The sequence below is a fragment of the Diplotaxodon limnothrissa genome, linkage group LG1 (genome assembly GCF_057381915.1).
Source record: "Diplotaxodon limnothrissa isolate DT_005_m linkage group LG1, D_limnothrissa_male_GT1.1, whole genome shotgun sequence".
NCBI lineage: Eukaryota > Metazoa > Chordata > Actinopteri > Cichliformes > Cichlidae > Diplotaxodon > Diplotaxodon limnothrissa.
This window is the reverse complement of record NC_140596.1, coordinates 33,214,228-33,228,631: the sequence shown is the minus strand read 5'-3', so window position 1 is coordinate 33,228,631 and position 14,404 is coordinate 33,214,228. Positions and strand designations below refer to the sequence as shown.

The window sequence follows — 14,404 nt, the reverse complement described above, 5'->3', positions numbered from 1 at the left end:
CTGACTGATAAAGAACAAAGCCTGTACAAAAACAAAAAACAAACAAACCACTGAACAGAGGTTAGCTGGACATAAAGTGAAGTGGAATTAATTTTTTTTATACTTGAAAGCAAAGCAAAAATGCCATAGCTGCCACATTAACTTACAACCGAAACAGAATAAAAAAAATCCTGAGATTGTCTCTTCAGTTTTTGTTCATTAGAAACAATCCAATACAAGCTTTTTCTTGTGGCACAGCTAGCGTTTCATGGCTTGAGCTTTTGATTAGAATTAGAGAAGTCATAAAAGCGTTACTAACATCATCTAAAAGAAAAAAAAACATACAGTATAGGACTCATATCCAGATGTACTCATCTTTTTTCCACATCCAATTCAAAAACCTATTACTATAATGATGCTGCTGATCTGCAAACTCAGCTGAACCACTGCTCATTTGCAAACTCAGCTGAACCACTGCTTGCTGTGACCCTGGAGCAAAGTGTATTATTGTTGCTCCCCAATCTCTTTTGTTGTGTTTGATGTTTGCACAGTGACAGTGTGACAGTAAATAACAGTACAGTACTTAGTTAATAACTACTGAAATGTTAGAAATGAATAAATACTGCTTAGTGAAACCAAGCTGTTAGCAGGTGTTCAGAGTATGCAGATAGGTTACGCAATTTTAAGTAGAGCACATAAACATCAATTATTTCCCAATGTGTGAATATTATTCTCTTTTGCTATTAAAAAAAATTGTAATAATTACCTGGAAATTTCTCTTGGCCACAAAATAACGCATTCTCTGGATCACCCGGATGGCTTTTCGGTGAGACTCTGTGAGTCTGTGAAAAACACATTTGCATCAAGGTTGGTCGACTTCAACCTGTTACACTTGTTTACACCCCTTCTTTCACTGAATTGAATGAACGTGGCAGACATTAACCTTCATACCTGAACTCTTATCAGTATAGGCAAAAATATTAAGTTTCATTATTACTGCTCCATCTACATCAAAAGCCTCTCCTCTATTACTTGTCTTCCTTTGAATGTGATGAAGGTGAGTTACAGAAAGAACAAAGGCGGGTAATTTTCAAGGTCTGCACATTTCTCGAAAAATCATTAGCACAAAGCTTAGAGTGATTGTCGGGCATTTAGCCTCCATTATTATGTTGTGGGAATTATTAAATAGGTATTACTTAACAGGCTCATTACCCTGGAAAAGCAGTGAGCGAGTATGTGAGGTGGGAGCGCAGCGAGTTCTTTGTTAAGTCCGGTGTATAACAAGGTAGGTGAGAGTCTCATAATGGACTTTTCAGAGGCAATGCAATGGGCTGATTTTCACATACAGCTTTCATAACATTTTGTCAAATTAGCACTATGAAACGTCAATAATGTGTTCCTGAACTATTATAGAATCCATTTTACATCATAAAAGGATTAAGTGGTAGTGATATAAGCAGAAGCCAGGCAGTGAGACAAATTTCTTTTAGCTCTAATGGCAAATTGTGACTTCTTCAGAAAAAAAGGAAGCATTTGAATATCAAAGATGTTTCTTTAATATTTTCATCTACCATCAATGAACACTGTGATGTGAACATCCTAGGGATCTGTAAGGTTATAATCCTTAAAGAAATTGTTAAATATTTTGGAAATGGAGCTTATTAAACTTAAAAAGAGGAGATCTAAGACTGGAATTAAGAGACAGTTTGTTTTACGTAGCACAAAGAATAAAAAGAGGAGCTTAGCCTTGCTCTATCTAAAGCATCCAAGTCTACCTATTAGCAAGCTTAGTAATTAACTCTGTACAGATTTAAAGGGGATTATGTGCTGGACTACGTATTCTAGGCTTCCTCAGTAGAAACCAAAGTCACTATGATCATTTTATGTTCAACAGAGATCTTAACGAATAGTCAGCTACATTAGTGGTTCGAGACAAACATGACGCTTAAAGCACCCAAAGGAAAAAGATTTTTTAAATCCTGTTTGGGGAAAGTCAGCAAACATTTTTTTCATTTCTTTTATCAGATTTAATGGGTGATTTTATAAATGCAGTTTTTAATGTCCTGGTGACATTAGATATTCAGTGCTTCAAAATAAGTACCTGATGTGTTGAGAAGTGAGATTCTACAGGGCTTGAAGGAAGTGAGTAAGCATATTTTTCACTCTCATTTTTTTGTAGTAACAGCCATCAGTGAACTTTATTAATGTTGATCATTATCATGGTCTGAGTACATCAATCATTTAGTCTGCATATATATGTGTGTTGCAGATGCAAAAGTTTTGATCTTTACTCCACTGGAGTCACCAGGCAACATGTTGGGCAGTTTTTTAAGTCAACATCAGAATTCAAATCCACCAGCTGACTGGAGTGTTTCTGTGTGGCGTTTGCATGTTCTCCTCATGCATGTGTAGGTTCTTTCTGAGTACATCACATCTCTCAAAGACGTGTGGTTTAGGTTGATTGGAATTTCTAAATTCCCTATTAGCCATGATTGTGAGAATGAATGATTGTCTGTCTCTCTCTGCGGCAGCCCTGTAGATGGACTGGTGACCTGTCCAGAGTGTACTCTGCCTTTTGCCCTATGATAGCTGGGATAGGCTCCAATCCCACCTGCAACCCTAAATTTGATAAGTGGAATGAAATCCCACGGATTAAAGCCTTAGCAAGATTAGAAGGATGTCTTTGGAGCCGTTAGGGGATACTTGATTGTGCTATTTAATATATACAGTGCTATTTAAATAGCACCTAAATGTGCTATTTAATGCAGTAAAGGCATTTTGATTACTATTAGTGCCATATATTCTTTTAGAATGGTCTACTGAGCAGTGTTTTGTCTTCCATCGGATGCCTCTGAGGAATCAAAAGAACTCGGTAAAGTGTTGATATGAATAATTCATTATTATTAGCTGTCATGCTTTGACAGTTCAAAAAGTTACTCTTACGATCAGTATTGTACCAATGGTTTTATTATCACTATGAGTTATGAGGAGACTTTTCAAATAGGGGCAAACATCCATAAAAATTTTTAAGGTGACATGGATTCTGACTGACTGTGTCTCTACATTGAGAATAATTGATAATATAACATATAAGTAAATACAGGTGGGTTACATGCAATAATACATGCAATTCTTTAACTTTGGAAAAACTCATTTTGCTGCTGTCTGCTTCTGCAAGGTATGTAATGAACTCAGAGAGAAGACTTCCAAAAACAGCTGAAATCTACACTTTGTGTATCTTCAAACCCCTGCCTTATATTTATTAGTAGTAGTGATCAATAATGTAGCCCACAGAGTCTGTCTTCATCATAGAAATTTGTGCTTTAAAAAATATGAAACCCAAGCAAATAATGGTTGTTGAACATTCCTCGAGTGCTTTTTGTGGCTTTTTTGAAAGGTCTAAAGGCACATGAACTCCGCTTTTTGTACTGTCGACATTTTTATGCTGAAATGTCGAAAATGACTGATATTAAAACGTTGTGTTTTTTTTTTATTCCAATCCATTCTTTATTTGCAGCATTTAAATAACCTTTATCTGATTTGATGGTTTTGTTACAGACTTTAAAAAAGTGGTTTTTCTTTTCTTTTACAAATGTGGGGATTCAATTGTGTTAAAATATACAAAACAGTGATGTCATGTTTTGTGACGAGGACCCAGGCACAGAGAGACTTGATGAATTTAAGAATCTTATGATTTAATAAAGAAATTTGCAGACTTGCACAGAGATGGTAAAATTATGATGACTGATAACGGAAACAAAGACAACAGAGGACGAGGACAGGGAGGAACAGGGGTTAAATGCACCAAGGAGACAGTCAGAGAGGACTCAGGACAACTGGAGACATTTAAGGATGCAGGGACTGACAGAGACAGGGAAGAAGTCTCATCGTGACGAGTACAGTTTATCTTGCTTGGCTGGGCAGCTCTCTGGGTGCTCAGCACCCCCAAAGCTCTGATCCTAGAATCGCCCCTGTTCCAAATGCTTCATGTGATTGGTATAAACAAAAATGCAATGTGAAAAAGATTTTCAAAAAAGTTTCTATTGAGCTTTACATTTTTGCCTCACACACTTTTTTTCTTTTATTATGACTTTAAAAGCTCCGTCTTCTGGGTAACTGGGTGTGTAATTTTCGTTTGTTTGGGACAAATGTTTGGCAGTTTTGTTGAAAGTCTCAGTACCTCGATTATTATCAATTTGCCAAAACATAGCACTGCAAAGTCAGAACTGGCAGCTGCAGAAATATGACTCCTGGGAAGTATTCCATAGCGAGAATCTATACACCACGATTTGTACCAATGACTAAACTGAGCTATTCTCTGGTCTTATAAATAAAATAAAACTGACAAATTGGTGTTAAATATGTAACAAAGCGTGTAATCAAAGACAAACCTGGTGAAGAGAAACACATTCTTCAAGGGTTTTTTTTCTCTCATATTTTTGGTGTTGTCTCGTCATGGATAACACAAAGAGTAGTATCTTATAATGGCACAATGCAGCATGGGATTTGATGTGGCGCTGCTCTATGAGAACAGCTGGTTACGTATTTTGAAGTCAGCAGAGCACAGAGTGATCTTTGCCAACAACGCTGCTGCATGCATTTCCCACTCTGCATCATTACTCCTCCGTTTAGAAAGAAGTCCCACGGGTCAAAACTGTCGCTCCATTTGTTTCACTTACTGTGCACTCACATTGCACTGCAGTTACTTAACACTCATTTCCTCATATCACTCTCAGTCTCTAGCTGTGCAAGTGCCTCGGCAAATGCAAGTGATTTTTTTTTCCTGATACACACTCATTACACAGTAGAGACACGAGCCCTCTGGGGTTTGGCATATTTCAAAGGTTAATTACAAATAGCGGGAAAAAAACAACAACCCTAAAACAAAATGCATAAAAACCTTCCCTGTCATGGTCATTAAAACGAACGTACACATAAACACAGAATCCTATGGTGGTAAACTCACTGTGACACTGAGGAGGCTGGGGCCAGTTCATTCTCTCTCTCTGGCTCCAGCTCCATGTCGTCTGCAAAGCTGCAGTTCCTCTGGAGCGCGCTGGGCGAGTGGACTTTTAAAAGGCCAGGGCTTCTTTTCACTGCACGTTCACCCACAGACACCCAGAAACACACTCATTAGACTTTAGCTATTAATATGTGTCTGCAGTGACACTGCAGATAAAGTTTCGCTGTGTACATCCTGTTCAAACAGGTTTTGCGATTTACACTTACTTACACATTTAAATGTATTCTAATTTCTCTTAATGCACTAATGTTGTGTATGCTGATATAACCAACAACAAAAATATGCCCATATGTTGCATTAAAAGTAACATTATCTGAAGACAGTGGAAAGGGGGGAAAAAGACATTCCTATGGTAGCTTTCAGAATCGCTAGTGATTTAGTGAGGGCTTGTGAACTGTGGGAAAATTAGGCCTCATGTGACCTGGGATCTTGACTCTCCAGAGCTCTGTTTAGGATTATAAAAGTGCTGTATTTAGATGGGAAAAGAGATCTGAATTTACAGCTACAGTCATCTTGCAAAAACAGGGAAGAGAGGAAACAACTCCGTTTGGATAGACACAGATGGGTTTTTTTTTTTTATGTAGATGTTCTCAAATGCAACATGCCAGCAGGGTGGCACTTTCTGTTCTTTGCCACATAAACTTGGATAAAGAGACTTTTTTGTGTCTTTTAAAATGGTAAAATTTAATTAAAAAAAAATGAAAGACAAAATGTAACCCCTCAATTATCCAAATCTGCCGCTGGAGTGTTTTGAAACTGCACCATTAAGAGACGTATGACACAACAGGTTCATGATTTTGATGTGTGAAATAAAAAAAAATAAAAAAAAAGGTGTTAAATGGCACTGCTTGAAATGCACTGTAAATCAAATGATCTTAAGTGGTGTTGTCATCTGGTGACAAGACTTGCCCTGACCAGCACACTGATATTTCTCAATAACAGAATGCAGGAAAATGTTTTAACTCCCTGCTGGGCAGCTTTTTAGATGAAATGCCAAACATTACTTTGCATATCATCTAAACACATCAGACCTTTAGTCCTCTTGGCAACAACACTTCAAACTGTATGTAACATCACACATGATGAAACCAAAACTTGTTGCAACTAAAACTGAAAAATGAAGCCAGCACCCCAGTGCCAAAAATATGCAGTTCCTGGAATGACCACTTGAAGTCGATTTCAAAAGTTCTTAATAGACATCCATGTTCAAATTTCTAACTTTACAACAGAAATATGCATTTTTTTCTTCTGGGAAAAGGCTTCAATCTCTACAGAGGATTCTCAAATGACATCATATGCACACCGTTGGCCTCCTCCATCATAAGGGAACCACAAGGGAAAAATGTGTAATCCAGTTGATGAGTGGTTCCTGGAAGCTGCTTTCATGCCACTGGGTGAAGTTGGTCATAAAGAAGGTGCTGCACCAAAAACCTCCTTGGTGTGGTTGAAGATTGCTGCAGCTTTTACATCAAAGATACTAATTTTTTCTATAAACCTTCGCTTTTATAAGAAAACTTATAAAAGTGCAACACAAACTCGACACAAACTGGAAATTGAGGGCATTTCCCTTCAAAGTAAGAGTTGTGCCTCACTTGTGTCACACTTTTATAGTTTCATCCCCATTTGAAGAGTAGTTGGCAAATGTTTGCAGTCTCAGACAACTTGCCATGTTTCCTACGAACTGTGGGCAACTGGAGTTAGGAACCAAAGCAATCACATACAGGCATCTTCTTTGCGACCTAGCAACAGCTAGGAACCTCCAAGATCTATTTGGTAATACATATTTTTCCCTTGCCAGATTATTGTGCACCGTCTCTAGGGCATCGTGACTGAGGTCTTGCTGAATTGATTATACATAGTCACACATCAAAAATGGTGGACCACTTAACATCACGTGGTTAGCAGTTGTAGGACCACAAAACCTCACTAGCTAATTTTCCTTCTTATGACATTTGTAGAGGGGTTTAAATTGTTAAGGCATTAGCATTATTTGCATTATTAGGGGCCTGGACACTTTGAGAGACAGGAAGGTGCCATGAATCGACTATTCTGTAGGCTGTGTATTTTCTCAGGTGTCCATTTTGTGCACAACCTTTTTTTTTGGTGGTCATAATTAACATCAATCTAACAAGAAAGCAGCAGTAAAGATGGCGAAGGTCAGAATACTAAACTCAAGGCTCCAAAACAATAATCCACAACCTCATGAGTGCCATCTCTTTGGCCATGTGCACTTTTTATATGAACGCCAGACTGTATCTTCAAGGCAAACAAAGTAACATAAAAACAACATTAAGCTCTGAAGTTACCTGGAGGTGGTGAGCTGAACTGAAGAGAGGACAAAGATGTCCAGGACTGCTGGCGATCTGAAGAATACATGATGGAAAACACAAGCATAAATTATTAACTTTAATTATCCTGAAAAATGAATGTGGCACTTGGAATCCTTTTTCATAGTCATTAGTCATTAAGAAAACAACACAACATTTCATTACCTCATGGGTGCCTGACTAAGAAAGCATGCTGTTATAAAACTTGACAATGACAAAAAGTGACTTGATGGGCTGTTAAAAACAAGCATTAGGAGAGGATAGCGAGTGCGCAGAGGACGTGACCAGGATGTGGACACTAACATGCAGCTCACCACATCCTCCCAGAGTGTAGAGTCCTGCTAAATCAGGCATAAACACAAAGAGAAAAAAGACACAAGCAAGGAAGTAGGCAGTTAAGTTGAATGGAAGAAGCACAATGAGAATTAAAAAGAGGCAGAAAGACTTAAAATGTAAAAAGAAATACCACATCTGCAATACACCTGATAGTTCCGTTTATTATGAACTGAAAAACACTGATGGAAAATTACTTTCCTTCAGTTTTTCCACTCTTGCAATCAAAATTATAATGACTTGTATCTATTTTATGTAACCACATACCCAGTGAACAGAATTATGAGGAATAAATGCCCACACAGCAGAGATAACCAACAAGGTTAACGCAGGGATGAAATTGTTCAATGCAGAAGACAGGATACGCTTTTAGTGTAAGCTGACAACTCTGTAAGGAGCTAAGCACTTGAGCCAGCATCAGTGCCTGCATCCCCTCACCCCAAGCATACAACAGATGGCAATGTAGCAACTTAGTAAAAAATGGACGTGTTAAAAGCACCATGCTGTAAATGTAAGATGTGCAGTAGACCTGTAGCATCAGAGATCGTGAAGTGCACAGACATGCATAGAACCGTACAATGGTGCAAATTAAATTCTCCCCTTGTACTGAGAAGTGAGTGCAAAGCAAAACCATTGGCACTGTTGTGTTGGTGGTGCTGCAGTCACCCATGTAAGCAGCTTTTCACATTACCAGATTGTGTTAAAGAAAGAGGTTATATAATGAGGGCCTGAAAAGAGTAGCATCCAATTAGATGTTTATATATTATGGATGTGCTAAAACTATCCATATTTATCTTCTTGAAAAAGTAAACAGATGATCCTCTCCTGTGTCTTGGTTGGTCAGTCTAGTAGATCAGGCTATCCATTAATGTCCTTCATACAGCAGTGAGAGGAGTAATAATGATGATCTTTTGAAAAGGTATAAAATAGGCTACTCGGTGAGCAGAACAACATTAGGGAATACACTCTGAGAGAAATGAATGAACATGGAAAATGAACTGACAGGGGAAAAAAAATGAAAGAGGCATTTTCAAGGATGATATTGAATTAGTCAGTATATGTTACTTCAGCAAAAGTTCCACAGCTTGTTTTTTGATGAGAACAGCTCAAATATTCTCAGCCCCAAAAGGCTGCAGCCCCCACTCTCCATGACAGGATGTTGTAAACCAGGAAGTTAGAAAGTGGGGCATATGATATTTTGGAAAAGTAACTCACATTCTGATTTGTTTGTATGTAGGCTTTAAAAGGCCACATAGTCCCTTGAATGAGAAAATCTGTGACTACACTGACCACAAGAATGGGAGCGTTAACATTAAAGGGTTTAAGGTGACTGCTGATTGCTAAAGTTGGCCACAATCTAATTGCATATTAAATTGTGTCTGTGCAATGCTATGCAGTGTGCATGCTCCACATGCTCCACAATACATTTAGTTCAATTTGACTAATGTTAGATGTGTTGAGTAGTTTCAAATGGCTCTTAAATACTAATGCAAGGACAGTGTTTCATTGTACTGTCTAGCTCGTGATTCAGGCTGTTTTCAGGAACATTTCTATCATTTATACATTAAAGTAAAATAATGTAAAAAAGTCATTCAGTGTCAGTGAAAAGGAAAAGGGAAAACTTTGACCTGCTGGTGGCACTACTCCTGAGCTATTAGAAAAGGTTTGATTTGAAGTATTTAAAGTGAACTCATCAAAGTAGTTGGAGTACACAACATAATCTTAAGTGACACTGACAGGATGCAGTATTGATTTGAATACCTTCTTTATTTGACTCCTAGTTCTTCATCATTGAATCAGCAGCACTGTTTGTTGTGCAGATTTTTACAAGTTCAGCAGAGGACCCTTGCAGTTCATACTCATCAATGCAACCTCACGTTATATTCCTGCAATGCGCTCATCTATTTTTAATGTTTGGACTTTGTCCTCTTCACCTGCTGTGGACAGCCTTATATCTGCAGTTTAAATTCAACATTCTCTATTTTCTGTATCATGAAAGAATTTTTGGTTTGACACCTGAGCAGCGCTAATGAAATCTTTACTCATTAAGTGATGCTGTGAGTATTGATTCTGATTTGAAGGAAAGAACAGGCACCACTCCATATATCTACACACTTGCAACAAACATCTGTTTTCTTCTAGAAACTGTTCTTCACTCTTTCAATAGGTTTTAGTACCTGTGCCAACAGTGCTGTAAACATCTGAACTCATCTCCCTCCCGCTGTCAAACACAGAGTCGAAGGTGATGCTCGGAACTGTGGGGGAAGTTGGACCATTATCCTTGTCACTGCTCTTCAACTTCTTCCTCAACTTCACCTGTTCGAGAAAATGCAAACAGCTCAATGAAGTGTTTGGCTGCAACTTGAGTGACACAAAAAGGTAACCGTGTTCACCATGTGGGAAAAACATTTGGAGTTACATTTTGATTTTGCAGCCAAAGTCTCAACTGTCAAACGGAATTAGATTTAGCAGCCAACAAACCTTCGTAAACATAAAGGCATATCAGTCGCCAAATTACGTGATGTAATGATCTTCATAATCTGCCTACCTTTCTCTACCACCACTCTCTGTTTTAAAAAGTGTGGAGCTGTCAAGCATTTAAATAATTTATCATTTCTGTTGATGATAATTACATGGAAATACAGTAGGAGGATCAGAGTCTAAAAAGAGGGCCAAAATAAACACTGTTACTGACTGCACATAAGCAACATTTAAAAACAGATGCATTAGTAGATGTATGGTTGGTTGCAAAGATGCTGAATAATCAATATCATTATTAAATTGCCTCTGGCTGTCTTACTTGCTGACTTTTTTCCCCTTGTCAGGCGTTTCTTGTTTGTTTTTATGTGTATCTTTTCAAAATCTGATATCCAGTCTTGTGATTCTGTTATGCTACAGTAATGGATGATTTTCTTAAATCTAACTAGTTGATTAAGCCTGTCTGATAGTAGAGAGTGAGTGAGGGGGTTGAAACCCAATCTGACATTAATTTATGAAATTATTTACAATAATTCTGTTTATTTGTTTCTATTATTTTTTTCTATTATTACTATTATTTGTTAGCCATTACTAGTCGGAAAAGACTGACCTCTCTCATAAGAACTATGGTGTTTCCAGTATTTTTGCATCGATATCAGATATCAGATTTGCATCATTGAGTGCAGTCTAAACATCAGAAACAAGTTGCAGTATAAAGCAACACAATGCAGCACAGCAGACTACAGCCTTGACAGTGAGCACATAATAACTGAAAAACAAAAACAGCCTACATAAACCTTCATGGAAACCTTTGTAAATTTAGGATTTACAGTATTGCAGGGGTGTTGCTTCAGACTACATTAGTTGCACTTTGCCTGTGTCTAATAAACGGGAAACCGGGTGTATGAAGCAGTTACAGAGAAATCTATAAAATGATTACTAACCGATTTCTTGGGCTTGGGGGTGGATAGAGAAGAGGCAGGGATGTTTGATCTTTTTCTCAAAAACATCTTGAATGTGGCAGAATCAAAGTTCTCCACCGCAAAACATCTCCACGATGTCTGGAGGGGCATAAAAATAGCAATACGTTGGTTGGACAGGACAAATTTCATGCCAACATGTCTGCCATATAAGAAAAGAAAGAAAAGGTTACATGAAAGGATGGTCTCCATAATAAGACTGTAGCTCTGAGACAGCATAATCCCCCGGCTGTACTGAGCTACTGTTGGGAGTATTTTCTTGGTCAAATACCTGAATGAGACAGGCAGCTGCAGGGATCTGTCGGTTGAAGTGTTTTTGTCTTTGCTTCTGCTGCACCTTCAGGGCGAAGCCTGAGCCCAAGATTCCCTGTGAAGAACAGCATAGCAGAGTTTTTTCTCATTATTCAGTTTTAACCACACACTTTCAGGCAGCTGCACGATCCGAAAGATAGAGAAAGAAGGAAGAAACAAAGAGAGATCCTTCATGATTCTATTCGGTTGAGAATAATTTATTTTTTCCCATTAACCTTCATAAACACGGAATTAGCAGATTTAAATGGGGAGATTAAGCGTTTTTATTTCTTGAACTAAACGTAAATAATTGGGGCTCTAAGTATTTGAGACATTTCATAAACCTTATTATGAATATTGAACCAAGGGTAATATAAAAAGTGATGAGGAAAACTATACTTGTCTAATCCAATTTTTCACCCAGTTTTACTGGGTTCACTGACTTACTATGTTTCTCAGCAAAGTCACTGCTGTTCTGTAATCCTCACGGCACAACTCAATGATATGGTTAGATGGAAATTTCTCACTGCACTTACTGCAGGCAGGGCAAAGAATGAAATGGCAAAGACTGAGAAACAGGAAGCAATAGTCTTTCCAATCCAGGTTTGTGGCACTTTGTCTCCATAGCCAATAGTTGTCACTGTGACCTAAAGGGAAAAAAAACACAGACAAGATAATGACGACAGTAGCATTTTATAATTAGCGTTCATCAAAATATACAGCTAGGGTATGTGTTTTTAATAAACCAAAGTATAGGACAGCTTAAATAATTACCTGAGGCACTAGATGAAAAGTTAAATGGGAACTACACACCTTCGGAGCGGGAGTCACAAGTTCGATTCCCACCCGGTATCCAGTAAAGGTCCTGGCTAGACCCCCCATGCTAAAAACCAAGTCCTGGAATGGCGCGACTATGTCTGCAGACTGTCTGCAGCTCGGACACAAGAATTTCACTACATGTTGTACTCTGTATAATTGTGTATGTGACAAATAAAGGTTGTTTGTTTGTTTTTGTTTGTTTGTATCACAAACTGCTTTGTGCTATGTTCTGTATTTATATTGGACACACAGCTGGATTTTGGGGTTCATATATTTTGCTTAAGGACACCACTGGTCCCCTGAGACATGGCCGCCATTACTACATATCATCATCACTGGTTGAAAAATCTGGGGATCATCAAAGTCAGTAGTACATCCGTGGTCCCTGCAGATAGGCTAGAGCAGTTGCTGATACCACACTCTTGAGTATCTGCTGACTCAAATACCAATTTGATACCGTCTTTTCCTCGCTCTTCAGTAACTAGGCTGCTAATAATACTTTTTTTGGAAACACAGCTGAGCTCCAGATGTCTCTTGTGAAACTGCAATGCTCATATTCCAGTCATTTCAGTGGATAGTATTATAACTTGTATGCACTTTCTGGAGACTTATTATCACTGCATCCCTAATTCTAACCACTACCCTATCATTAAAGGGGACCTATTATGCTTTTCCTTATTTTCTATCACATATATACATAGTGTTATCAAGGCTGGAGTGCTAATATTTAACACTGCTAAAGTTTTAAAGAACAATGTGTAAAGTAACCCTAAAAAGCTTAGGCTACAAACTGCTATAAACACTCTAAACACTACCAATTAGAGTGGATAGCTCAGGCACACAGGCACCAGGGCAACACTTTCTAATCTAATCTAATACATTCTAATCTTTCTAATCGACCGAGTTACTCATTGCACATCTATTTCCATGCATGTGCTCAGAGCTTACTTTAGCATTAGCATTAGCATTAACTTGATAGTTTGGGCTAATGACTTGGTACTGACAGGGGTTATTAGATTTGTACAGAAAATCATTAAAGTATCCAACACTGACTTGATCCAAAAACAGTAGTAGTCGTTTTAGAGTACAGACATTTTGCTAGTGTGGTTGCAAAAAAACAGTGAAAGTACTGCTAGCAAACAGTTTAAAAACTGTATCATCACATCCACAGCTGAACCCACAATTATCTATTGACTTTATCTATTGACCAAATACTTTCTCTGCTTTGAGTCTTTAGTGCATTAGACCCTTGATTTCCCAATCCTCCAACTACAACTCTGATCTTTTCACCTCTTGGACTCTTAATAACATCTTCATGTGCTGAAATACCCCAAACTGACTCTCAGCGTGTGTGACAGCAGACCCAAATCAGATTTAAAAAAAAATAAATCATGGGATCTAATGTGTACAACAACAACTTTCATTTCATACTGAGACAAGTTATTGACTTTGCTGTGTATGTGTGAGAATGTGTGTGTGCGTGCATTTTTTAATATCAGAGTCCCTGAAGTTTCCATGAGGCCGAGTGGGTGGTGACTTATTGTCTGAAAATAAATTTTCATCCCGTGTTTTCTGCACTATTTGTTTTGCTGTTTGTATTAGCAGCCCACTGGATTTGCCCAAGGGGCTTCACACAACTCCTACTGTAACATCAGTAGTACAGATAAAACAGTCTATATTTGACCTTTCACTTGGTAAAAAGCAGCTTACAACAAGTCATGGTTTTCTGCAAAATCTTATTTGTGCCGGGATAGAAATGTCAAATCTCAGAATTCAGAAGACAATCATAATTGAATTGTTTCGGATCATTTCACTTTGACAGTTATTTCTAAGGATAATTTCACTAACATTTTACACGGGTTTCTGTTCTAGTTAAAGGGCGCTGGGCAGTTGCCCAGGACCCCAGGACACCTCAGGTAAGGACAAAATATTTTGTAATTAATTTTAAACATCTAAAGCACACCTTACTTTGAACAAATACTGGTCACTGTGCTCTCAACACCAGCTAGACAGACTGTTGAAAGGCTCTCTACTGGGGCCTGACTCTTGCTGATATAACCTGCCGGCTGCTGCTTTTGCAACCGTGCAGATTATTTGCTCACACGGCTTTGTGTATCAGACATGAGTAAACACGTTCTTTACGTTACAATTTCATCCTCATTGGGAAAAATCAT

At 38.1% G+C, this 14,404-nt stretch overlaps 1 protein-coding gene across 1 annotated transcript in view; it reads right to left on the bottom strand.

Moving 5' to 3' along the window:
* kcnq1.1 (potassium voltage-gated channel, KQT-like subfamily, member 1.1) overlaps positions 1-14,404 on the bottom strand; it is a 47,903-nt gene that overhangs the window by 2,698 nt on the left and 30,801 nt on the right. Inside the window, exons 7-14 of the mRNA XM_085357444.1 lie at positions 11,948-12,058; positions 11,392-11,487; positions 11,085-11,201; positions 9,840-9,978; positions 7,644-7,670; positions 7,309-7,365; positions 4,946-5,075; positions 746-821 (exon numbers count right to left, since the gene is read on the bottom strand). Of these exons, the coding sequence (XP_085213570.1) occupies positions 746-821; positions 4,946-5,075; positions 7,309-7,365; positions 7,644-7,670; positions 9,840-9,978; positions 11,085-11,201; positions 11,392-11,487; positions 11,948-12,058 (753 nt within the window). The remainder of the gene's footprint in view (positions 1-745; positions 822-4,945; positions 5,076-7,308; positions 7,366-7,643; positions 7,671-9,839; positions 9,979-11,084; positions 11,202-11,391; positions 11,488-11,947; positions 12,059-14,404) is intronic.